The sequence below is a fragment of the Pelodiscus sinensis genome, chromosome 4 (assembly GCF_052426305.1).
Source record: "Pelodiscus sinensis isolate ZL-2025 chromosome 4, ASM5242630v1, whole genome shotgun sequence".
Lineage (NCBI taxonomy): Eukaryota > Metazoa > Chordata > Testudines > Trionychidae > Pelodiscus > Pelodiscus sinensis.
In genome coordinates this window covers 70,823,643-70,849,777 of record NC_143055.1, presented here as the reverse complement: position 1 = coordinate 70,849,777, position 26,135 = coordinate 70,823,643, and the positions used below count along the sequence as shown (strand labels likewise).

The following is a 26,135-nucleotide window of genomic DNA, read 5'->3' as shown; positions in this document are numbered from 1 at the left end:
GTTCAAAACCAAGCTTGTGTTACCCATTACTTATCTGATAAGGCCTTTCTGAGTCATTAATCTTTATCTGGGTAAGATAAAATCCAGCATGCTACAGTACTTACCAGACACCTTTACTACAATTACACAGAATGACTGCTCTGGCTAACCTCTCTTCTTCCCTCTCCCCTCCCCCCCCCCCAAAAAAAAAGGTGTTTTATGGACTGGAAAAAAATAAATATGTTAAGATTCTATGCTCCACTTTTAATTAGTCATTCATTTTCAGCCTATCTCCAACACAGGAAATCTTTGGATACATGATAATTTCAAAAAGGAAAAACCATTTAACTTTGATTGCTGCCTCAATGAAACTTTTAAGAATGACTCCCAAAGCTTCATCACTTAAATTTAAAGAAAACATTAATAAATGACTCAGCCTTGTTGTACTCTTTTCCACACACATGTATCTCACATGAAAGTCAATATTCTGCTACTTTTTCCAATTCAATATTCTGCTACTTTTTCCAATTCTACTGGTTGCCAATTTGTAGCATTTGGTAATCAGATGAATATGCAGAGTTCAAAATTCGAGAGCAAAAATGTTTAATTTGAAGCAAGGTCTTGGCAAAATGTGGTATGTGTTAATGATACATCTCCTCTGTGAAGGGAAGGAAAGGTATTAAAAATAGATGTTTTGAAAGGAAGCTTTTAAGGCTACTTACGTTGGTGTAACTAAGTCACCCAGGTGTGTGAAAAATCTGCACCCTGAGTGATGTGGTTATACCAACCTAATCTCCACTGGGGACAGCACTGTGTAAACAGGAGGTCTTTTCCTGTTGACATAGCTACCACTTCTCCTGGAAGCGGATTAACTGTGCTGACAGACGCAGCTCTCCTATTGACATAGTGTTTTTTACTGAAGTGCTACAGCTTTATGACCCCAGCATTTTAAGTGTAGATTCCCCTAGTTATCTAGAGCAGCCTTAATCTAAAACTAACTATTCATAAGAACTGTGCAAAATTGCGATTATTTAAATCTGCTTCCAGAAACTATAGTAGAATTAGCAATACTGTGTATCAGCCTTTTCTTTATAGCTTACCATATTGTGTACAGTTACAATAAGAAATAAAATAGGGTGACTTCCTCGGAGAAACTTGAAAATATAGCTCAATTAATCAAAAATATTACCATTACATTGAATGAGACTGATGAAAATAAGGAGACTTTATCCATGGTAACGTAATACCTACAGCTAAGATAAATTTGAGACTCGAATAATACTAAACTTAAGGTAAACTTGGCCTTTCATGCAGGTTTTCTAACTTCTGCCCTTCTATAGTTAGGGAGCACATGGCCAAATTTTAGTCTCATTGACGTTGATGGCAAAACACCTGTTGACTTCAGTGCAACCAGATCTTGATGTGCTTGTAAAGGGTTATCGAGAATAAACCAGTGTCTGAAGAGTAGCCAGGCGCAATACAAAGAGCTAAATGTTCAACCCAAACTGATTTTCTTCAAATGAAGGAGACTTCTGTATTTTTATATGCGTTGTCAGATTTTTAAAAGGTATCTGTTTTATAGTGCTTTGCTCGATGTCAAAGAATTCTGCTATTTCTTACACTTTTAAAAATGCAAGATTTTGGAAGTAGAGGAGGAGGGACAGGTAATATTGTCGTCTTCAGGCAAAAAGAGATTAGGTATGATTTGGATTAAAGTATGCAAGCTGTGTTTGACTATGGAAACCGAATTGTTAGATTTGTGTATGCAAAAGGCATTTGTGGACAAAATCAACTTTTGTATACACAAATATAGGTATGAAAAAATGTGGATGTGAAAAATGGACAATTTTAGGCCACTTGGAAAACAGATTTATTGAGCTATATGTTAAGGATATTCAACCTTTTTAAAGCAATGTACTTGGAGTGATTATATGGATTTCCTATGTTCCTTTGCTTTAAGATCATTTGACCCTTAGTCTTCTGTCCTATAATGCACTGGGATATTAAATGCCCAACTTCATGTACAGCCCCTTACATAGAGGATCATTGGTTTGTTCCTCTGTTCATTTCTAGAAGAGATATGTACATTGGTGATTGCAGAGACTTTTCCTGAAGATGCAGGAACCTTCACATGCACAACAACAAACGAATATGGATCAGTGACAAGCAGTGCGCAACTTACTGTCTGCTCAGGTATGTGTCAAAAGGGGAAAAGAAATGTATATTGGAATGCTTAGATAGTTGAACTTATGTGACATCTGTGCAGTTATCTGGCTACTTTGCAGAAAACAGATGCTTCAAGACAGAGTTTGTTTTGGAAACTTCTTGCTGCATCTTCTGTTCTATCTCTGTGTGAGTCTTCTGACATCTTCCAGCGCATACTGATTACTTTCTGAATCTGAAAGCTGTCCTTAATGGAGATAAGAGAAGGCTATTCTGTTTATCCTAAAAATACATTTAAAAAGGAGCCATAATGGACTCTAGTAAATCTTTTCAGAAATCCAGCTGCTAATTGAGAGGGTCAACTACTATCAAGCAGCTGCAGCTGAATCAGAGGTGCCTTTTCCTGCAGCAATGCAGACAAATGTGAACACTGAACCTAAAAACTCCCACAGAGGAGTAAAACAAAAAAAAGCAGCTAAAGTGTTAATGAAAGGGATGACTATGAAGTATTGTGAACATGGTAAAGTAACTATAAAGAAAATTCCAAGGAAAATACCAAATAGAAATGGGTTTGAATAAATAGAACCCTAAAGAATAAACAGCTGGAGTGAAATGTATGACAGTCAAAAGTCAAAGCAGTCAAAAGTCTGTTATTTCTTCAAGTTATGCATTAGGAAATACTTTCTAACTATAAGCATAGTTAAATGCTGAAATAGGCTTCCGAAAGAGGCAGTGGAATCCTCATCACTGGATGTTTTTAAGAACAGCTTAGATAAATACCTGTCAGGGAGTACTTGGTCCTGCCTCACACAGGGGGCTCAGTTGGATGACCTTTTGTCACCTTTGTGATTCTGTAATTTATGTTTATTAGAATGTGCCTGTCCCAGCCTCTTAATACAAGAAATAATTTTTAAAAAGAAACTTAAACATAGGTCTATTGATCAGTGCTCAGTACTAAATTCAACAACCCACAGAAATAAATCCAATGAATACCCCTGCTGGAGCACACTTAGTGGTTTATGTAGGGGATTTTTTCTGGCAACTAAGTCAAATGACTGAAATACTAGAAAACCTGAGTTCTATTTCCAGCTCTGTCAATGGTGTCCAGTGTGATCTTGGGCTTGGGCTAGTCACCCAAATTCTTGAGGCTGACTTATCTCATCTATAAAATGAAAGAAAATGCTTATTTAATGGATGAAGCTACGTTGCAAAGTCTGTTACCATCCTCAGATAGAACTGACCACGTGAGTGCCAGAATTACAGTTTGTTGGTTTCTTAATAATTAATTTATGTATATGAAACCCCGTTAGAAAAAATAAGATAACCAAGCTGGACAGATTGTTTAACATCAAAACTCTGAGGCTAGATGGCAGCAAAAGCAAAAATAAAATAGATGAAGTTATGCTGGCAAAAATTAAAATAAAATCCTTGTGTTTTTTATGTAAAATTTGAAGTAGAAATTCAAACCTTTAAGTTTTGGATTATACTAACAGCTCACATACGTGTTGTTGAATATGTGCAATGACTGCTAACAAAATTCCAATATAGGCAATTCATTCAGGCTGCTGTTCTTGAATAACTGTAGGTCATTCATTCTTAACTGGTGATTATTCCACCGGCATCATGAGTAGTTAGGCATGAAAAGTTTGTAGCATATCTAATTTGGCATGAATATTTGTGTGAACTTCAGAAAGAGTATCCAGCTGATGCAGCCACTGTATATAACACAAGTGAAGTGATCTCATCTTGAATGAACTAGAAGCATACTGTGAATATGTGTTGAAGCATATGTTATGTAGTTTGAATACAAGTTGTTTAACAGGATCATAGAATCATAGAATAATAGGACTGGAAGGGACCTCAAGAGGTCATCGAGTCCAGCCCCCCGCCCTCAAGGCAGGACCAAGCTCCACCTACACCATCTTTTTTGTTTTGTTTTAGCCATCTCTGAAAGCTCTAGCCATGAGTTGTCAACAGGAGAATCTAGCAGTGATGATTTCCAACATTTCCCACCTCCCCCTCCAGTTCTTGAGATTAGTTCTCTTGAGCTTCCTCCAAAGAAGCATACAGACAGCCAACAGGTGAACAACACTGAGTTTAGGCCCAACGTAGCAGCCGTTCAGTTACAGCTCAATTCTGCTGAGAAGCAAACCAACGGCATCCACTCCAGTCATGGAGCAAATGGAGAGATTAACAGCAAAGCCAAGAGAGAGAAATCTGCTCCAGCTCCTTCTGTCCTGCTTTCCCCCACAAAGGAACCACCACCAGTCCTTGCCAAACCAAAGCTGTGAGTATTACTGCATGATTTTTATTCTTCCTTTCTAAATTTGTTGGCTGTTGAAAGCAAACCTTCTGCCCTAGCACCATTGTGTGTTAGACACGTAATGGCCAGAACTGTGACTATCTTTTAATTTTTCTCACTGATATGGATTAAATCCTAAGCAGCTGAGTCCATGATGATCCATGTACTTTGTCTTAAAATCATACCAAATGAAAGTATGTTATAACTTATGTTGTTCTTAGTATTTTAAGTGAAAGCTACAAAACAAAAGAGATTCAGATTGATGTCTGGTACTCTGCCTTTTATTCAGTCATTTGTGCTTAAATGTTTTATTGATCTAAAACTCTTGCATAACACCACTTCTCCCATAACTGAGTATTATTTGACTAACCATTTTTATGGTAAAACTTAAAAAACAACAAATAGTCTGATAGCACTTTATAGACTAACAAAACATGTAGATAGTATCACAATTGCTAGCTCTCCAAATACGCAAGCTTTTGTACATTATTTCTCTTGCCATATGATAATAAAACATGAACAATTTCCACTGACATTGATAAAAGTGAAGAGCTATATAATATGATAGAAACTTGTACAAGATAGGAAAGATGGGTGTAAAAAATTACAACAGATAAAATCCTTGCATTTATGACCTTATATCAATGACACTACAAATTATACTTCATGCTAAACATCAGTTTGGCTTTTGTTCTATGCATAGTCTTGTTTATATTTAAAACTTACAATTGCAGATCTATATCAATTAGGGGAGTGATGTTTTTTGTTTCTTTGTTTAAACTGATTTTGCTATGTCAGCATAAACCCTAGCATAGAGACATATATACACATGTAAAAGTGCTTTTGATGGTGTAGTTAACTCTGATTCTCCAAGAGACATTAGGAAAAGCAGTTTTATGCCAATGCATGCTACATCTATTCTTTGAAATATATCAGTATATGTACTGGCATAGTGTAGACGAATGTTTGTGTTCTGGATCAGTACTGCCAGGAATTGTTGTACCCTGAAAGTCTAATTTGAAAGTATTAGAAACAGGGCAGAGTGGTACATATCTAAAAGAGAGGTGTGGTTTTTTTGTTTGTTTGGGGTTTTTTTGCCCTTGAGTTACTTTTTTAAAATGAGGACAAAGAAATGTCAGCCATGCAAAGTCTTATGTTTACCAGGTGCTGTTTCATCCTTTTTGTTTTTTCTTTTTTTACAATGGGTGTGGTGACTTGTGAATTCACAACTGGCCAAAACCAAAAGAACCATTCTGATCAGTGGACTATTACAAGGTACTAATTAGAAGTAATGCATTGAGAACCATTGGTAGACTCAAGTGAGAGATATGAGATATTGCTTGTGTATGTTAGGCCACGTCTATGCTACATGATAAGGCTGAAATTATTAAGGTCAGTTTTTAGCGCCTGATTTTGTCCAGTCAAAGGTTCATGTCCCCACTGAACACAAGAATTCAATGTATTTGGAAGTAGCACATTCTCAGTAAGTTGGTTACCGTTGACTTTGTGAGTGATGCACTGTGGGTAGCTATCCCATAGTACCTGTACTCCTTTGCATTCTGGGTTATGCTCCCAGTGCATGCTGGGATTAAAACTGAGTCATGAGTGGTTGTGAGTACATATTGGAAGCATCCCATAATGCACTCGTTTCCTTTCTTCCCCCTGCAGTGACAGTCTATTTGTACCCATTTTTTTCTTGTTGATTATCTGCACAGACGCTATAGCGTGAGCATGGAACCCACTGTGGATCTTGTTTAGCATCAAAGCTTTATGATGCTCATGTTAACCTTGGTGTGTCTAATGCTGGAGTATGTCCAGAGTATATCCAGGGTCCACTGGAACGAGGAAGAATCTCAGGAAGCAATGAACATACTCTTCTGCAAAGGATTTGAGTTGAGCAAATTGCAAATGCTGCTGGCATTCAATCCTTTGTATGCAATGGAATGCCAGTTCTGATGCCATGAAATAAACACATTGTGATGCAGGTATGGGGCACTTTTGCATGCATAAAGTCACTTTCATGGAACTTTGTGAATTGTTTTGCCCTTCCCTGAAGTGCAAACATACCAGAATGAGACCTGTTCGGACAGTGGAGAAGCAAGTGGCAATAGCCCTGTGGAAGCTTGCAATGCCACAAAACTAGCAGTCAGTTGGGAATCAGTTCAGGGTGGGAAAATCTACAGTGGGTGCTGTTGTGATCCAAGTAGACAAGGCAATCAGTACCCTTCTGGTACAGAGTGTAATGCCTCTCTGAAATGTGGAGGACATAGTGGAGGGCTTTGCTGAGCTGGGGTTCCCTAACTGTGGTGGGGCAAAGATGAAACATGCATCCCTGTCTTGGTACCTGACCACCTTGCAAAGGAGTACATAAACCAAAAATAGTACTTCTCAGTGCTGCCAGGGGCTGGTGGATCAGAAGGGCCATTTCACTGACATCAACCTGGGATGGGATGCATCTTTAGAAACTCCTGCCTGTTTGGCAAGCTACAAGCTGGAACTTTTTTCCCTGACCTGAAAATTACAATTGGAGATGTTGAAATGCCAATAGTGATACTTGGTGATGCAACCTACCCCTTGCTCATGAAGCCGTACACGGGCAGCCTGGACCACAGCAAGGAGCTGTTCAACTACAGAACTATTTCTGGTGTATTGAGTGTTATTTGTCTGCATGTCTGTGAAATGCAGACAGAACAGTTTTGTGGCCATTTAAAAGGAGGATGAGTGGCTCTGGCAGACGTTTTTGGTAGAAGAAGTAGAAGTAGTGCTGGCAAAGCCTCGGACTCCTTAAATTGCTCTGAGTGGTGGTGAGGGCCGGGTGTCCCCATCCCATCCCTTCTGGGAGCACAGAGCCAGCCCCTGCACCTTGCCCAGGCGCCTGACAAGTGTGTCAACCCCACTGAGTCAAAGCTTTACTGCACTGCTTAGAGGGATTGATCAATTGTAGCCCCTGTATAAGGAGCGTGCTACAACTGGCCTCCAGGAGCTGGGTCACTGCCCAAAGGAATTTGGCCCACCCCCTGGGCCTTTGCCCTGCTCACTAAAGATTAATATCCTAACCTATGCATTTACGCATCCATCCATCGTCACCTCAATTAAATACAAAATTAAGTTTTTGAATAGCGGTAGACCATAATTAAAATCCAGACTGCCAAAAACCCGAGTCTAATTAGTAACCTGACATTGAAAAGTATGGTTTAATTGCAGATCTAAAATAATTGTGCCCAAATTACTGCTTTGGGCAGGCTCTACGTTTTTTTTAATCAAGATTCAACATCAGTGCCACTGGAGAGGAGCTTATCACCACAGAAATATGAGAAACACAGGAGATTTAGTAGAGAGCAGCGAGGAAAAACAATCTCCCAGCATTGACTTTTTTTCCTCTTATATTCATGTGTCATTTCTACAGTCCAGATGAGCTGATCTTACCTTCCTATATTCTGGATTTGTGGCACTATAGTAAATTCTTTCTACAAAATTATTACCCAACAGCTAACATGATTATTTCATTTGCCAGTGTAATTGGATTTATTGTATTCCCAAGTAAAAATATCTAATCCTCTGAAGCCCAGTATATACTCTTACAAAAAAAAGTTATGATAGAGTTGAGGTTGAGAGTTTATATCAGTAAGGCAAGAGTAACTAACACATTATAAGGAAGTTGTAATTACCCCAAAGCCAAATGTTACAAAGTCAGGAAATTCAGAGTTAAGTTTGTACTTAAAAGAAATCCAAACAAGATAAGATTAAAAATGCATTATTAAGGCACTTGAGAGAAACGAGGTCTGTGGGATAATATCTTTTATTGAACAAATTTCTATTTGTGAGAGAAACAAGCAAGCAGCAGAAGCTGGTCCAATAAAAGCTATTACCTCACCTCATCTCTTATATCCTGGGACCAACATGGCTATAAAAACACTATTAAGGCACTGACATTAAAAGACACATTTTCCCACTTTCATGACATCACTGAAGGGGGGGAGGGAGTTAAGATGTCTTAATTGTGCCTTTCTTGTTTTTAAATCCTAGAGTGAGATGCTGTGCTATAGTATAGACCTTGCCCAGGCTTTGCAACCTAGGGGGAGCTGAGGGGCCAAAGTGGCTTTAAGCCACCATTACACCCTACTGATTGTGCACTGTTCTTATTGGCTACGTCTACACTGGCCCCAAATTCCGGAAAAGGGATGCAAAGCAGGTAAGTCAGAATAGGGAAATCCGAGGGAGATTTAAATATCCCCCGCGGATTTAAATAAACATGTCCGCCGCTTTTTTTCCGGTTTGGGGAAAAGCCGGAAAAAAAGTGTCTAGACTGGCGCGATCCTCCGGAATAAAGCCCTTTTCCGGAGGATCTCTTATTCCGGAGGATCGCGCCAGTCTAGACGCTTTTTTTCCGGCTTTTCCCCAAGCTGGAAAAAAAGCGGCTGACATGTTTATTTAAATCCCGCGGGGGATATTTAAATCCCCCGCGGATTTCCCTATTCTGACTTACCTGCTTTGCATCCCTTTTCCGGAATTTGGGGCCAGTGTAGACGTAGCCAATGTGTTTGCTTTTATTTTAAGTGTAACCTTCACTCTGAATTTCCTGGGTTTTTAACACTTTGGTTTGGGATAATTAAAGCATCTCTGTAATGTGTTTTACTCTTATGTTACTGACACACTCAACATCAACACCACCTAAATGCCATGTTTTGTTTGTATGGGAGCAGAGGAAGATTGGCAGGAAATGTCTTTAGTATGCTTAAGTTTATTAAAAAATATCATACCTAGTACTAAATAAGAAATATTATTTTATTTTATTTCATTTTTCAGGACAGATTCATCAGTACAATAAACTAGCCGAAGTAAACCAAGCCAGTTAATTTTAGTTTACAGATACTTTGCATCACCAGTGAAGTCCAAAGCAGTCCAAATGTATTTGTAAATCTGGCCCTTAATTTGTAATTGATGTATTGGTTTCAAGGGCTTTAATAGTGAAACTGGTGTTGTGTTAAGGCAAGGTAGGAGAGCGCTCAGTCTCTGCGTACCAATGTGTCCAGATAGTAAGGGCTCATGTGTACTCCTGCCTCAGTTTCCCCAGAAGCATTCCTTCAGTGTGTAGTGGGGCTGAGGAAGTAATTTTTCAGGGACAAGTCTTTCAAGCACTGACATCCAGGCTTGTAAGCAGACACAGAATCTCTGAAAAGCAATGACACTTGGCCCAGTATTCTGTCAATAAGAACTCCTGTTACATGCATATAGCTTACTGATTTAAAAATCATTTGGCAAGGCATGAAGTGGGAAAAGCGATGACTTTGTCGTAAGCAGAAAACACCAAAGTAATATTTGTCTTTCATTTAAAACTTATGCTGTACTATGTTTCCATTCAAACTATTAATAGTTTGAAAGCAAAGAGAGACAGTAAAGTGCACATAGCAAATAGAACCCTGCTGATATGTTCTATTTTGATAAAACACAAACTGCATTGATGTTATATGGTGTGAAGCTAGTAACCCAGGTCATACATTCCACTCTAAACGTTTATGGAATTTTTGTTCAGTAGCAGATGGAGCATGAGGACAAAGACATGGAATCTTTATGGGTATAAAACTAAATAGTTTTTATTACATAGTCCATATTTCTATGTTAAACAGACAATACAAAAACAATGTTCTAGCCCAGTCTGTTTTTCTCCTCTATTGTTATGTCTTGCCTTTTTGGACAGCAAGCTCTTTAGAGCAGAGACTCTTTGACTAATTGTGGATACAGTCTTAACACAATGCAGCTTTGACCTGTTTAGCCTCTTGTGCTGTTGCAATATAATGTTCAATAACAATGGTAATGATCCAGAAGTTGAGAGGGTTTAAATGAAATGCAAAACAATTTGAATACTAATCTGATCACCTCATCTGTTTACAAGACACATTCCTTTCATTTAAATACTGTTTACTGATTAACACAAATATTTTGTTTTTGCCTTTCCTCTTTTCTCCCTTCCATATTAATGATACTTTGTCTCTCTAAAGTTTTGTTAAAAATTATGTTGCAGTACTTGATTAAGTATGTAGAATTTGTTACATGGATTACTGATCAACATACAGCAGTTGTACAAGTACTAGGTTAATAGGTTACAAGGAATACTTAGCTGATGACATTCAGCTAACAGAACTATCAAGAAAATGATTGCGAAAGATAATTTAAAATATTTTTTTAACTACAATTATGATTCTTGAGAGCTATGTGTCAAGAAGTGTGTCAGTGATCAGTGGCACACTGCAGTAGCCATAAAACTAATCAGAGTTAACTTATGTTGGCTGACTTTTAGTGGGAATCCAACTGCAAAAAGCTGTGGTACACGGCAGTGAAAGCTGTGTAGCATGTCACTGTCAGAGGGGGTAATTTGTGGTATATAATGCCCGTACAGGTGTCTAAAAATTCATACGTACTTATTGGAGTCCAAATAAGGTATGTTCATATTTTAACAGAAAAATAGTTATTGGAAGAAGGTTCCTGAATGTGTTGGGATATTTTATCATGAGATGGAAAAATAACTCCAGAATGTATGTAATCCATTCAGGTCATTGAGTCTTTAGAATTTTAACGTCTTTTAGTTATACAAAGAGAATTCTTATATAGAGAATCAACAGGTAACTTTAAGCAATTTCATTCTTGTAGGTTCCCATAATTTTGTTGGGATAATATGATAATTTGGAGTAATGTGTATATATAAAAGGTAAATAATGTTTTCTATGAAAATTCCACATTATTTCAACATAATGGTAGTATGGTGGGACAGGTATCCGTTTCAGTCAGGAAGAGGTTCAAGAGTTCCTCTGGGTACAGTATCTCCATCCCTGTATACCTGTGAGTCCTGGTAAACCTGGAGAGGGGCAGCCCTAAAAAAGATGGATCCACATCTAGCTCGGAGTAGTATTCAGAGATAAGCAGAGCCAAAGAACAGAACTCCAAAGCCCCACCAACCAGAAGGAGTAGAAGAACAGTTGAAAAGCCTCTGCCACTTGGACCTCAGAAGGAGAGACACCTTCTTTACTTTGAGTCCGGTGGCACTTTTAAAGACTAAATAACAAATGTATTTAGGGTGTTGGGGCATAAGCTTTTGTGAGATACAACTCACTCACTCAGATGCTGAAAAGAAAAGAGAGAAAATGGATACAGAAGTGTGAGTGTGACGTCAGTACATCCGAGTGGCTCATTTTCAACAGCTGTGAGAGTACTTGAATGGGCAATTATCTATATTGCAATGTGAGAGTTACTCTGTGTCTATTTAAACCTTCTTTACTTTGTTTTTTCCCTTGTTGTTTAGAACCATGGGGACTCAGCCTGGGTCCTTCAGACTCCAGAGGTTTGGGGGATCAGACCCCTTTTACATAGACTACTGACCTTTTACCTTGTGGAGAACTGCAGGGAAAACCCAGACTTTTATTTGTTTTGTTTTGACCACAATGTTATTTGGTTTGCCCTTATGGATAGCTTTATGCCTAGAAATATAGTTGCCGCCTCTCTAAGACTTATGGATAGAAATTATTGTACTTCACTTGCTAAATTGTCTCTACAGCAATGTGTGCATCCCAGGGCTGGGCTATAATTTCTGATGTGGGGCCACTTTAAAAATTTGGTTATTGGTCAAGGGTCACACTCTTTTATGATATTAATGGTCTGTGTCAGAAATTGGGAACAGGAGAGAGCTCTGTGATCTGAGGCAGAGGGTGAGGTGCTTATCGTAGATGGCTCCCAGCCACCAGCCCAGTGAGACCCTGAAGTAGGCTTCCTGCCTGAAACACCCCAACATGCTGCTTAAAGTGACCAGATGCATGGTGTACGTGCACACCGGGGTGGGGGGAGTTGGGCACTGGATCTCCATGGTTTACAACCAATGGAAGCTGTGAGAATTATGCTGTGGGTGAGGGGCAGTGCATGGAGACCCCTACCCCCAAGCAGAGACCCCCCACACCGCCACCAGCTGGTGGCTGCTTTAAGCAGTGTGTAAGCTGTGACAGTCCTTCTGGGCTGTAGGACATTGGCGACCCTGAGTATTGTGGCGTGCAACAGCCGAATGTGTGGCAGACGCATCTGGTGCCCCAAGCATATTTTGCTAAAACTGGAGAAGTATGGCGTGTGGTAAAAGGTGCACCCATCATCACACCGTGGTGTACTGTAGAAGTACAACTTGTGATATCTTTTCAAGGTGAGTATGAACTGAACTAAAATGATTGGCTAAGTGGTCTTCTGAAACTATTCCATTTTATCTGAGAAATGGCTTTAATCCTGATTTGTTTTAGCCTTTCCATTTTGTTGCAGTGCCAGATGTAGACAGATGGAATTGATTACTGCATGTAGAGATCTTATTTCATCATATTCTATTTAAATCGATCCTTATTTTTAATTCCTTTCAACAAGACACCTAAACCCATATTTACTTTCACAGCTCTCTCAATGCTTTCTTTCAAATTCTCTCAATATTAAAATGATCGTGTCTAAAACACAGACCTATTGCAGGGCAGACTATTCAAACATAAAGACTGATGGGTTGTCTTCCATTTAATTAAAAGTTGACCTTAAGGAGTAACATCTCTCCAAGATTTCAACTTAAACGTTCAACCGTTAATTCGAAATACTGCACTTAGGCTTTTGTAAATAGTTCAGCTATGCTGTGAAGATTAGCATAACCCTCTCCTTCCCCCAAAAGCAGTGGTAACAGTAGTAAGGGATTTCCTCTTATCTTTTCCTTCGTAAATAGTGTTACAGTTCTTAATGTTACTGAACTTTAAACCTTTTAAAATCTGCATCTACAAAGTCAATATAATTTTTTTAACAAAGAGATCTCTACAAAGGGCTAAGGTTAAATGTAGGCAAGGACATTATATCTAAGGCTTTGGGCTTCTCTTTTGATAATAGTGTTGTCTATGTTCTGACCTTTACTAGGTAGAAGTAACTGTACAGCCTGCTTACATAAGAACTAATTGGTTATCTGACAGATTTAGTCAAACATCCACATTCCATTATGTGTTATAAAGCACATGTGATGTGTATTTAGCATATGGTTCTAAAATTTCAGTGGGATGTACACTTTGAATTTGTAGAAGTAGACTTAATGTTCATTTAGTCTGTGATACCCAACTTTCTGATTCATGTCCATTAAAATATTCACAGAAAAAGACATTGAATTTATTTTTTATCAAACACTGAAAATATTTAATGTAATACAAGATGGGGAGGGATTGGCAAAGAGAAATTTGAGAGACTTCCTTATTTTGAATATAGTTAGACACAGTATTAACTATTGTGCATCAGAGTAGTGATTTCTCCCTTGACACTGTGCCCCAACAAGTATTCATTAAGGGGTCGTGATGGGGTATGAGGACAGAAATCCCTTTGGGATTGTTCCTAGTGTAATGATTATGCCACTGACACCCTCCATCTTGCTCTCTGGGGCTCCTCACCACTCTGAGTCTCTGGTCTCCCCCTGACACTTCACCTCTAGGAGAATTCTGTTCTAGGGCATGGCACCCAGGAAACCAATCCTCAAAAGGGACCAAAACTCCACATAAATCCGTCTTTCTCTGAGTAAAAGTTCATGAGGATGTTCGTCCTCTTTATTAATAAAAGAGAGACACTGGTCCTTCCCCCCTCCTCTCCCCCGGGTAAACAAAAGTGTTTTTATTAAATACAAACAGTAGAATTTAAGAGGTTTCACGTGAAAACAAACAGATCAAAGTAAATTACTAACTTAGAACTAGCAATGCATTTTCTTTTCATTTGAATTCACTAAAAAAATTATTGCAAACATATTCTTACCCTAATGAGCTGTTCTTGTTCGAGGCATAATCTTCAGGTCAGAGATTTTTATCCTGACTTGGGTAGCCAGCCCTCTTTGGAGTGTACCATACCAGCCAAAGACCAAGGGCTGATAGCTTCCCCTTGCTTAAATAGTCTTTCTCTAGAATGGGAATTTTTTCGTTCTGTATTCCCCCTTCCATGGAAAACTACTTGGGTCAAAATGGAATCCCAGTACAGGCAGTCCCCGGATTACGTACAAGATAGGGACTGTAGGTTTGTTCTTAAGTTGAATCTGTATGTTGAATCTGTATGTAAGTCGGAACTGGGCAGTTCTGACTTACATACAGATTCAACTTAAGAACCCCAGGCATCCCCAAGTCTGCTGCTGCTGAAACTGATCAGCGGCTGATTCCAGGAAGCCCCGGGCAGGGGCTTCCTGTAGTCAGCCACTGGTCAGTTTCAGCAGCGACTGACTTGGGGGCGCCTGGGGCAGAGCAGTTTGGGTGCTGCTGGGTTGGTCCAGTAGCGCCACCGCTGGACCAACCCAGCAGCACCCAAGCTGCTCTGCCCCAGGCGTCCTGATTCAGCCGCTGCTGAAACTGACCAGCAGTGGCTGAATCAGGACTCCTGGAGCAGGGCAGCTGGGGTGCTGCCGGGTTGGTCCCGTAGCGCCCAGAGCGGCACTACGGGACCAACCGGCAGCGCCCCAGCTGCTGTACTACGGCCGCCCGGAGCAAAGCCCCGGAGCACACGAGCGGCAGACAGCCCAGACGCGTCTGGGCTGTCTGCCGCCCGCGTGTCCCGCCGCTTTGCTCCCCGTCCCCCTGGTCTGCAGGCAGGGGGACGGGGAGCAAAGCAGAGCAAAGCCGCGGAGCACGCGGGCGGCGGACAGCCCAGACGCGTCTGGGCTTCCCGCGTGTTCCGCCGCTTTGCTTCCTCTCCCTGGTCTGCTGGAGACCAGGGAGAGGGCCCCGTTCGTAAGTGCGGATCCGACATAAGTCGGATCCGCTTAACTCGGGGACTGCCTGTACCAAGTAGTATGGTCACATGTCTTACTAATCCAATCACTTTTGGTATTTCAGGCAAACAAGGCTGTTTACAAGTTGTTCAGTTGATCACCAAGTCATTAAGGCTTCTGGGGCACCAGTGATGGCTCTTATTAGCACATTTAAAAATAGAAACAGTCTCATACTTCATATTTCTAACTTTACATACAAGAATGGAACGTGCACCAAAATAGTATATACAGACCCAGCAGATTGTAACATTAAAATTGATAGGGTACGTGAGTATTTTGTCCAAAGCATCTTTGGGTTATCCATATTTATATTCATAAGCCAATTTTCATAGAGCATGGGGGGGGGGGGGGAGAAAGAGGGGCCAATCCTGTAAAGTGTTGAAACTCTCTTTAATTTCAAGGATTGTACCCAGCAGCTTGCAAGATCACCAACCACAGTATAATGCTAAGCCATATACATATACAAGAGTCAAAGTCCATTTTTTTTTATTGGGGTTAGTGACAGACAATACAGAAGTACTGAGATAGTACAGCTCTTTCTATACAAAACATTTCCTGAGAGAAGGTTGTGTGTTTTGCCGGTACATCTATATTTATTTACCAGCTTTTCCTTCTGCAGCATTCACTTGGGTCTAGACACTGTGAGCTGCTGAGTTTTCTGCATTCCTATTGAAACCCATAGGATCTTGTTGGTTCTCAGTACATCTCAGACTGAATTTTTGAAGTTAACAGATTTCCTTAATATATAAGGAACAAAATGTTTCTACATAAAGGTTTTAGTAATTTTAGAATCGTCCACGTATTTTCATAGACTTCAATATATTTCATCCAGATTTGCCATAGTGGTGGTGGTCTATTCTTAACACTCCATAAGCATCCAACATGTACGTCATTTAGCCTATATAGGCTTATCGCTGTTTTTGGAGAGATGAAGGAGTTGTTTCCCAGCTGTCTCTAGCCCCAAAACAGGAAATAAATCCCCTGCTATGGCATGAGAGGCAAACCTTTTGGGCTTGTTTTTTGGCAGCAGCAGGGGGTGTGGATATATGAGACAGCCCAGCTGCTGAAGTTTTGGAGCAGGAGCTGCCATTTTGGGTGTCCGGGCAGTTCATAGATTCATATATTTTAAGACCAGAAAAAAACATTGTGATCATCTAATCCAACCACCCAAACACAAGCCACAGACCTTCCCCAAAATAATTCTTGCTTGATGGGAGCCTGCTGTTTCTTAGACAAACCTACAATCTTGATTTAAAAATTGCCAGTGATGGAAATTCCACTGCGAGCCTTGGTAAATTGTTCCAGTGATTAATTACTCTTACTGTTAAAAATGTGTGCCTTATTTTCAGTCTGAATTTGTCTAGCTTCATTTTCCAACCACTGGATCTTGTTTCCCAGGTAGAAACGTATAACCTAATAACCTTTCAATCTTCTCTTTAAGTAGAACATATTGATCTCCTTGTATCTCTCTCTTTCTGAGATATATTTTCTAATACTTTAATCATTCTTGTGACTCTTTTCTGAGCTCTCTCTAGTTGGGCAAAATCCTTCCTGAAGTGTGGACACCAGAACTAGAAAAAATATTCCAGTAGTAGTCACGCCCATTACAAATACAGAGGCACAGACACTGACTGGAGCACCCACAAAGAAAACTTAGTGGGTGCTCTACCTCCCCCCCCAGCACCTCCCGCCAGCTGGGGGGCCCCACTGATCAACTCCTCCCTCCCTCCCAACACTGCCTGCCTATCACCAACAGCTCTTTTTGCCGTCTTTGGGAGGTTCAAGGGGGAGTGTGGATGGGGTGCACTTTGGGGGAGGGAGCAGAAAGAGGTGGAGTGTGGGAGTTTGAGGGAAAGGATGGAGTGAGGGCAGGGCCTAGGGTGGTAGAGGGGTTGAGTAACCCCTGGCTAGAGTGGAATTTGGCACCTATGTTTAGAGGAAATAGGATTATATTTCCCTGTTTCTGCATCCAAGGATCACATTAACTCTTGACCACAGTATTGCATCTTGTGTCTTTTATATAGAGTCCACTTTAGATAGGTAGACCACTTCTGAGAGAACCTAATTCTTAAATACAAAATGGATCAAAAAAGTCTTCAGGATGGAAGGCTAATTAAACTTCAATTTAAGAGGGCAAGTCAGAAACTGAACGATTTTCCAAAGCACATTATGAACTATCGCACCAAAGCAGATGCCAGTTATATTCAGCAAAGCCACATCTCACAGCAGCAAAAATATGCTCCAAAATTTGGCACCTTCATGATAGTGTTGCCATTTATGACCTGTGTGTAGTAAAATGTGCTGATTTTCAGTGGAAGGGACAGGGGAAAAAAGTCTTGGATAATAAGAGGTTTTAAAAATAACTTTAAATAAATTGCATTGTCTGTCACTAACCATCTCTACAGTTATAGTAATAATTGTGTACTTATATACCAAAATCATTTTTAAATATCCCTTGTATGCTCCATTATATAATGTATACTATATGGTAAAAATAGATAAACTAAAATCTTTTTTGTATGTGTGTTCTCTTCACAATCATTGTGCCTGCTGACATGGACTATAGAGTCCTGCCTAGCAATTCCTCCTGACCAAATTTGACCCTTAATTTGCAGAGCCATATACTGGAAGACACGTGGCTGGAGGAGAGGGGAGAGAGATGAACTGCATCTCTGATTTATCTGATGTTTTCTCTTTTGGCAGTAAGCTGAATTTTTCAATAAATACTGTAAAATAGAAACATGAAACTCAGCAGGCACAGTTTAATCAGAACCCTGTATAATAAAAAAAAAAGCCTTCTGGGGTTTATATTTTTTTCTGAGATACCCCAGCATCCTGTTTTTACTGAAGCCAGATAACAGGCTAATTGCTTCCAGGCTTTTTCTACAGTTCGTATACTACAGGTTGAACCTCTCTAGTCATAGAATCATAGAACTGGAAGAGACCTCAGAAGGTCATCAAGTCTAGCCCCCTGCTCTAGGCAGGACCAATTCCAACTTAATCAACCCGGCCAGCGCTTTGTCAAGCCAAGACTTAAACACCTCTAGGGATGGAGACTCCACTACTTCCCTAGGTAACCCATTCCAGTGCTTCACCACCCTCCTAGTGAAATAGTTTTTTCTAATATCCAACCTGGACTTCTCCCACCACAACTTGAGACCATTGCTCCTTGTTCTGCCATCTGTCACTACTGAGAACAGCCTCTCTCCATCCTCCTTGGAACCTCCCTTCAGGAAGTTGAAGGCTGCTATCAAATCCCCCCTCACTCTTCGCTTCTGCAGACTAAACAGACCCAAGTCCCTCAGCCTCTCCTCATAAGTCATATGCTCCAGCCCCCTAATCATTTTGGTTGCCCTCTGCTGGACTCGCTCCAATGCGTCCATATCCTTTTTGTAGTGGGGGGCCCAGAACTGGACACACTACTCCAGATGCGGCCTCACCAAAGCCGAATAAAGGGGAATGATGACATCTCTGGATCTGCTGGCAATGCTCCTCTTAATGCAACCTAATATGCCATTAGCCTTCTTGGCTACAAGGGCACACTGTTGACTCATATCTAGCTTCTCATCCACTGTAACCCCCAGGTCCTTTTCTACAGAACTACTACTTAACCGGTTGGTCCCCAGCTTGTAACTATGCTTGGGATTCTTCTGTCCCAAGTGCAGGACTCTACACTTGTCCTTGTTGAACCTCATCAGATTTCTTGTGGCCCAATCCTCCAATTGGTCTAAGTCATTCTGTACCCTATCTCTGCCCTTAAGGGTATCTACCTCTCCCCCAGCTTCGTGTCATCCGCAAACTTGCTGAGGGTGCAATCCATCTCCTCATCCAGATCATTAATAAAGATATTGAACAAAACCGGTCCTAGAACCGAACCTTGGGGCACTCCGCTACAAACCGACCGCCATCCTGACATCGAGCCATCGATCACTACCCGCTGGGCCCGGACTTCTAGCCATCTTTCTATCCATCTTACCGTGCATTTATCCAATCCACAATCCCTTAACTTGATAGCAAGAATATTGTGGGAGACCATATCAAAAGTCTTGCTAAAGTCAAGGTATATAACATCCACTGACTTCCCCATGTCCACCGAGCCAGTTACCTCATCATAGAAGCTAATCAGATTGGTCAGGCACGACTTGCCCTTTGTGAATCCATGGTGACTATTCCTAATCACTTTCCTCTCATCCAAGTGCCTCATTATGGATTCCTTAAGGATCCCTTCCATGATTTTTCCAGGAACCAAGGTAAGACTGACCGGCCTATAGTTCCCTGGATCATCCTTCTTCCCTTTTTTGAAGATGGGCACTACATTTGCCTTTTTCCAGTCATCCGGGATTTCTCCCAATCTCCACGACTTTTCAAAGATAATAGCCAAAGGCTCCACAATGACATTTGCCAAGTCCCTCAGCACCCTCGGATGCACTAAGTCCGGACCCATGGATTTATGTACGTTTAGTTTTTCTAAATAGTTCCTAACCTGTTCTTTACCCACCACGGGCTGTCCATCTTCATCCCATCTTGCGTCACTTGGCACAGAAGTCCAGGAGCCGACCTTGTCCGTGAATACAGAGGCAAAGAAAGCAATGAGTACTTCAGCTTTCCCCACATCATCTGTCACTAGTCTGACATGCTCAGGACCTGACCAGTGCTGTCCTAGAGAATTTGCCGGATTATGGCAGGTCTGTATTGTTTAGCAGCATTACCAATACTTCCACTGCTTACTGATCTCTTAGAAGATATTTGGGGGTAAATTAGAGATAAATAGCAGCATAGCAGCCTGAGAGCTAGGACTGGGGGCTGTAAACACACTTCATGGGACCACACCCATGATAAGTGAACATCTGAGCATGGAGATTAGGTCCATAAAAGGATATTAGTCGGGGGGTAAGGAATGGTGCTCTTGGCCTCTGTTTGTCAGGGGCTGGAGAAGGATGACAGGAGACAAATTGCTTGATCATTGTCTTCGGTCCACTCCTTCTAGGGCACCTGGTACTGGCCGCTGTAAGAAGGACCTTTGGCCTGACCCAGTATGGCCACTCTTATGTTCTTATCTGACCAGAGTGTGCCAGACTAGAGAAGTCCAACCTGCAAAAGTTATGTCGTCCTTAGTTTAGTCCATTGGCTTATCAGTCGTTATCTTCCACATTTCTCTAAATTAAACTGTATTCATTTTCTGTCCCATCGTATATTTTCAGGTCTTTAAAACAAAGATTTGGAAATCAAATGCTCAGTTCTATTTCTGTCTCTATTACTTGCTATGTATCTCTTAGCAATGTATGTCTATATGTTTCATTTTTCTCACTGTTGAATGAGTTCAGTACTATTTGGTAGATATGCTATGGTTTAAATAAATGTGAGGTTTTCAGTAACACAGAGTCAAATATACAGTGTATTTACCTCAAGGAATGTAGTGAATGGGATTTTTTTTTCCTGGGGAAGGACTGAAGAAAATTGGCGATCCTGATTCTGCTGCCCTTGATTGTGTAGTACCGCTTTCCATCAGCCCTGTTAACATCAATGGGATTATTCATAGAATAAGGAACTGTAGAGAACCTGCTGTTAGAGGCCACTCTAGGCATAAACAAGTTAGGTAGCAGCTCCGGCTGGTTCCGTCCATGGGCAGCAGGGGATGAGATTCATGGGACTGCCTCTAACAGGGAGAGGGGTGACTGGTAGGGCTCAGAGGAGCAAAAATCAATCCTACCTCTTCCCCAGGGGTTCAAAGAGGTAGGAAGTACTCTTCTGTTAAGGAAAATCTCTTGCCTATGGGCTGGAAGCATATGGAGTGTAGGTGGTATTAGCTGGGGATACAGAGAGCAGGGGACTTGGCGACAGGCTTCTGGGTCCTATTGTGGTTGAGCTGAGCAGCTCTAGACAAAGGGTAGAGGGAGCAGACCTTGAGGAGACTGGGGGTGAGTTGTGGGTTGGGGGATGGTGGTTAGTGGGTACCTGATATAAATTTCTGAGTAGGAGAGGGGCAGCACATGGAAATTTTTGCCTTGGATGACAGGTTGGCTTGAGCAGCCTCTGCCTGCTGGCCTATTACTAGTTACCTTTCCCCATGAGTGGGCAAAATACAGACTGCAGGCTGGATCTGGCCCACCCAGGTGATTAGCAGAGCATACATATTTACACCTGGCAGTCTGTTCCCCTCCCCTCCACTTTGGAGGGGCACTGCCCCTCCCCGTCCTTCCACTTTGCTCCGTCCTGCAGCCAAGCTGTTCTCAAGGCCCTTGCTAGCTGTGCAGAGGGAGCTGTGCTGAAGTCAAGGTGTCTCCCTGTCCCTGTACCCCATTTTTGAAGAGCAGAGGTCGGGGAAGACAGGATGACAAGAGACTTTTCTAGGCACTGGGGGGAAAGGGATATGGCTAGGGATGAGCCTTTCCTAGCCAGCCTTTCAGCACCACCAGGGTAGCACCATCATAGGCTCTGGCAGAAACTTAAAGGGACTAGGGATCCAGTTGCTGTGAAGGCGGCAACAGCCAGGAGCTTGAAGACCTTTTAAATTGCTCAGTCTCAGAGCAGTTGCCCCTTTTTCCTCCTTACCCCTGTTGGGGCTGCTCCTGCCTGAGTTATGAATGGTGAGTGAATGAGATGAGTGCCTGTCTTCTCCAGCACCCAACTTGACCGTACATGCTCTCTCACTCACTCTCTCGTCTCTCTCCCTCTCCCTCCCCCCATCATATACCACATCTTTGCAGGGTGGGAGGAGAGGGGGACAACAGAGCAAGAGAGCTTCAGACATCACATAGCATTTCACAGAAACTTACCCAGCAGCAGCTAGCATACACACTCTCTATCACACATCCACACACGCCGTATGGCATACACCTAGTCCCTGTATCACACACCCGGTCTGTGCTATATCCTGTCTCTGTGCTACAGTCACTTTCTCACACGCACATTCACTATCACACATTCACATTGTGCCACACACACTGTCCTGTGCCACACATACTCTCATACAGATAAAATCTGTCACAAAGTGTGTCTTTCTCCAGTCCGCATTCCTATCATTTTTCACAGGCCCAGAGCCAACCAGTGATGACTTACCAAAATTTGTACAGTGGTTCCCTGCAAAAAGTAATGGCCATCCCTGTCTTTCCCCCGCCCTGGGCCCAGCTCAGATGGCTGGAAATGCTATAGTGGACACTACTGTATTACACAGTTAAGTACTCAGCTACTAGAGGGCTCCATAATCTCTAGAGCAGGGCTACTCAACACTTGGCCCATGGGCTGCATGCAGCCTGCGGCCCGTTTGCGGCCCCTGGTGCAGTTTGGGTTTACGCAGGGCCTGCAGGTGGGAGCCAAAACAAATAGTATTCAATATAATGTTCTTTTGTTGATATGTGTTTTAGTAGTTAAATTCCTGGACTGTGATTGCTCATTAAAAGTACTGTCGGGTGGAAATTGGGTAAATATTGCACTTTATTAATATCAGCAGAACTGACTTAAATGGGGCCTGCGTTTCGTGTAGTCTTGCCTTAATCTTTGTATTCATGCCTGTCTGTGTGAAAGAAGCTATTTGCATATGTATTTGCATGTACATGCAACTACACTTCAGTTTCAGGCCTCGGCATGTGCTATGAGTATCATTGTGGCCCATGAGGCTTCCATAGTTGAGTAGCCCTGCTCTAGACTCCTGAGCTTCCTGCTGCAGAGCTGGGAGTTGAGCCCCAATTTAAGTGGGGGTGTTTAGGCCACTTGTTAGGGAGATAGGATTCTGGAAGTCCTGAGAGATCAAGCTCCAGCTGAAGGTCAGTATCATTATCCCCGTTTTACAGATTGAGAAGCTGAACTACAGAGAGAAGTAGTGATATGAAATCAAGTGATAGAGCCAGAAATAGAACAGAGCTCTTGTGCATCTAAGTCTTGTTCTGTGTCCATTAGGCCACACTTTATTGCCTGCATAGTGAAATAAAGCAGATGGGCATATGCTGAGCATTATGTATATTAGCTCCTGTATGATCAAGAACACAATAAATAAACCTTGATACAGCATCCGTTAAAGAAATCTGTTCCCAAGTTCCTTCTCCAACTGTCCACTCTCATTTTCCATGGAGCAAATTATTTTCCCCATATATCTCTTGCCTATTTGATTTTCATGTCATTGCTGTGACATTGCAGCTCCTTGTTTGTCTATTAGGAATCTGTTTAAGAAACTTTCTTTTTAATAGAAATAGATTCCAAAACCAGCATTCACAATTTTTCTCCTTGAATTTTTCCTTTGTTTTAGTTCTGACTTTTTAAACATTTCCTAGCAACCCTCACGACTGTTGTGTTTATATTTCTTTAAAAATAACATTTCTTGTTGCTTACAGTACTCTTTACTTCCTTATTCAAGCAATACAAGATAGGCCATGTGTTTTCCTTGTTCAGATTTTGCTCGGCTTAGTTACATTTCATCCACTGAGGGTTTTTTAATACTTCACACAGCTCTGTAATTCTCAAAGTACGTCTATGCTACCGAGAAAGATCAAAGCTGCTGCTGTCGATCTTCCAGGGTTTGAATTAGCAGTCTAGTTAAGACAGCTAATTTGAATTGAGGGGGGAATTCCAGTCGATGCCTTTAACCCTACTATCACGAAGAGTAAGGGAAGTCAAAGGGAAAGTCTTCTTCCTTCAACTTCCTGCAGCGTAGACAGCGCCAAAAGCCGAGTTAAGCTACTTTGACTTCAGCCACACAGTTAATGTAGCTGAAATTGCATATCTTAATTCGACTTTGTCCCATAATGTAGACATACCCATACAGAACAGAAATAAACATGTATGCATCTATTTTGTTACCTCAGCTTTTCTTTTGCACTTAAATTCATAAATATATTTACACGAAATGAATATATAGTATTATATGTGAATTCTAGAACATGTTACAAAAGCATCTTTGGCTTATTTTTCAGTGCATTATGTTGTTATGAATAATTTATAAGCGCTTACTAGGAGAGAATAGGTGCCAGGAGGAACACAGGCAGCTAATGCAGAAGGTGAATTTAATGAAAACACTATGCCTTTTTGCCAGTTCTCTTTGTAAGTACTGTATGCAATTTTAAAGCATGAGATATTTAGTTTTTCCATGTGACCCCATTTAGTTTTCTTCAGTAATTCTCCTGGATAGTGTTAACTCTTCTATTTCATGCTGTGACTGAGTTCTCATCCAGTCCATTTATGTAGAGCAGCCTTACAAAAAAATTCCATTCACCCACTTAGTTTGGGCTGGTAACTTGTTTGTGTTTCTGGTTGTTGTTGGTTTTTTTTGTTTGTTTTGTTTTTTGAGGGTTTTTTGGGACATGTAAAATATTAGATATGTTATTTGTAAGCAATTATAGCTCACTTGTTTTTGTACTTGTAATTATTTTTATTGTGATTATTGTATTAGTATGTCAAATACAGAATTTGAATAGAGTTGTCTGTGGTCATCTTACATTCTCCTAGATTTTTTTTTTCTTTCAATTATTTAAAATGCATTTATAATCTGATTAATTTCCAGTGAAAATTTAGGGCTCCATTCTTCATCTATTTAATGCTTTCCCCCTTACTCCATTCCACCTCTCTCATCATTTATCCATTAATGCCTTTTCCATCCCTTCTACTTCTCCCCAAGTCCCTGTGCTTCCAACTTTCATTATGAGACTCATTCAGTTGGTTTTCTTTCTTTGTTGCTAGTCATTCTTGAATCTATAGCCAGCCACTTGTCAACAGCAAACCTCATATACTCATTCATGTCCTGTTTAGCAGATTTGGAATATACATCTTAAATCATGGAATTGAAGTTGGGATTTGGTTACAGCTCTGACTTTCCTTCTCTAAATGGATTTTCATCTCTTTAGACAACAGTAATCTACATATACACTCATATTAACTTCTAATAGAATGCTATTCAGAGGCCTCACGAGCCCGCTCCGCTGGCTGACAATGGATAGGAAAAGAGCTACACCTGTGCTAGCAGAAAATGAATTTGGGAAAACTTGCTCAATAGAGCAAATCCTGTAGCTCCAGCTTCTATTGGGGGTTGATGGCCCTTAGTATCTTGCAAGAGACATTCAGCACCAGGCAGGATTAGGCCAGTAATAAGTACGCTTATTTCAAGGAAAAAGCACTGGACCTGCAGATCTGATTCCAGTGTTACTTTTAAGAAAAAAAGTGTTTATACATCACTCTGGAGCTCAGGAAAACCAAAATAAATATTACTTGTTCTCCTATCCAGCGCTGTGTTCTCCAACACTTTCATGCAAGGAGGACTTGTGTGGGTACATCGGGAGAAAAGTCATATGCTCTGGAAAAGTATTATGGGAGATTTCTTACACCAACTATATGGCTATACATTTAAAAAATATATACGGATAGGACAAAAACAGTCTCACTTTCTTTTCTTGGTGTAATAGTGATCACTGAATTCTGTTTCTACCCTCTACTTTTAATTACAATATTGTGACAATCCTGTGGTATTAAATGACATCTTCAGTCTACATCTTTGGAAGACAAACTTTTTTCAGTACATTTTGTTTTGAGTTTTTCAACCTGCAACAAATATGCAGTGTAGCTCATTCCTTTTTGGGGGGAAGGGAGGAGGTAAGGAAGGAGTTTGAACCTTACCTCATATACACTAAAATCCCAGAAAATGAGACAGGAAATTAATAAATTTTCTTATTAACTGAGAGAGGAAAAAAGAATTACAGGCACGATTCAAAAAAACCCTTCTGTAGTAATGTTTTTTTAGTTCTATTTTCTCTGGGCCTCACACAACATTTGTTTGATAATTGTTTGGATGGACACAGTCACATACCCAGTGTTTATTGACTAATACCTGGAACAGTAATTAAAAGTTCTTGCTGGAGGCTCAGACAGCAGAGAGAGAATGGTGTGCTGAGGTTGTGTGGAGGAGAATGTGGTATCAGG

The 26,135-nt window shown here is 40.9% G+C and overlaps 1 protein-coding gene across 3 annotated transcripts in view; it reads left to right on the top strand.

Moving 5' to 3' along the window:
- PALLD (palladin, cytoskeletal associated protein) overlaps positions 1-26,135 on the top strand; it is a 321,744-nt gene that overhangs the window by 151,005 nt on the left and 144,604 nt on the right. For all 3 annotated transcript variants that reach the window (XM_075931129.2, XM_075931128.2, XM_014574906.4), the window contains exons 9-10: positions 2,053-2,172; positions 4,084-4,429. In XM_075931129.2, coding sequence (XP_075787244.1) covers positions 2,053-2,172; positions 4,084-4,429 — 466 coding nt within the window. The remainder of the gene's footprint in view (positions 1-2,052; positions 2,173-4,083; positions 4,430-26,135) is intronic.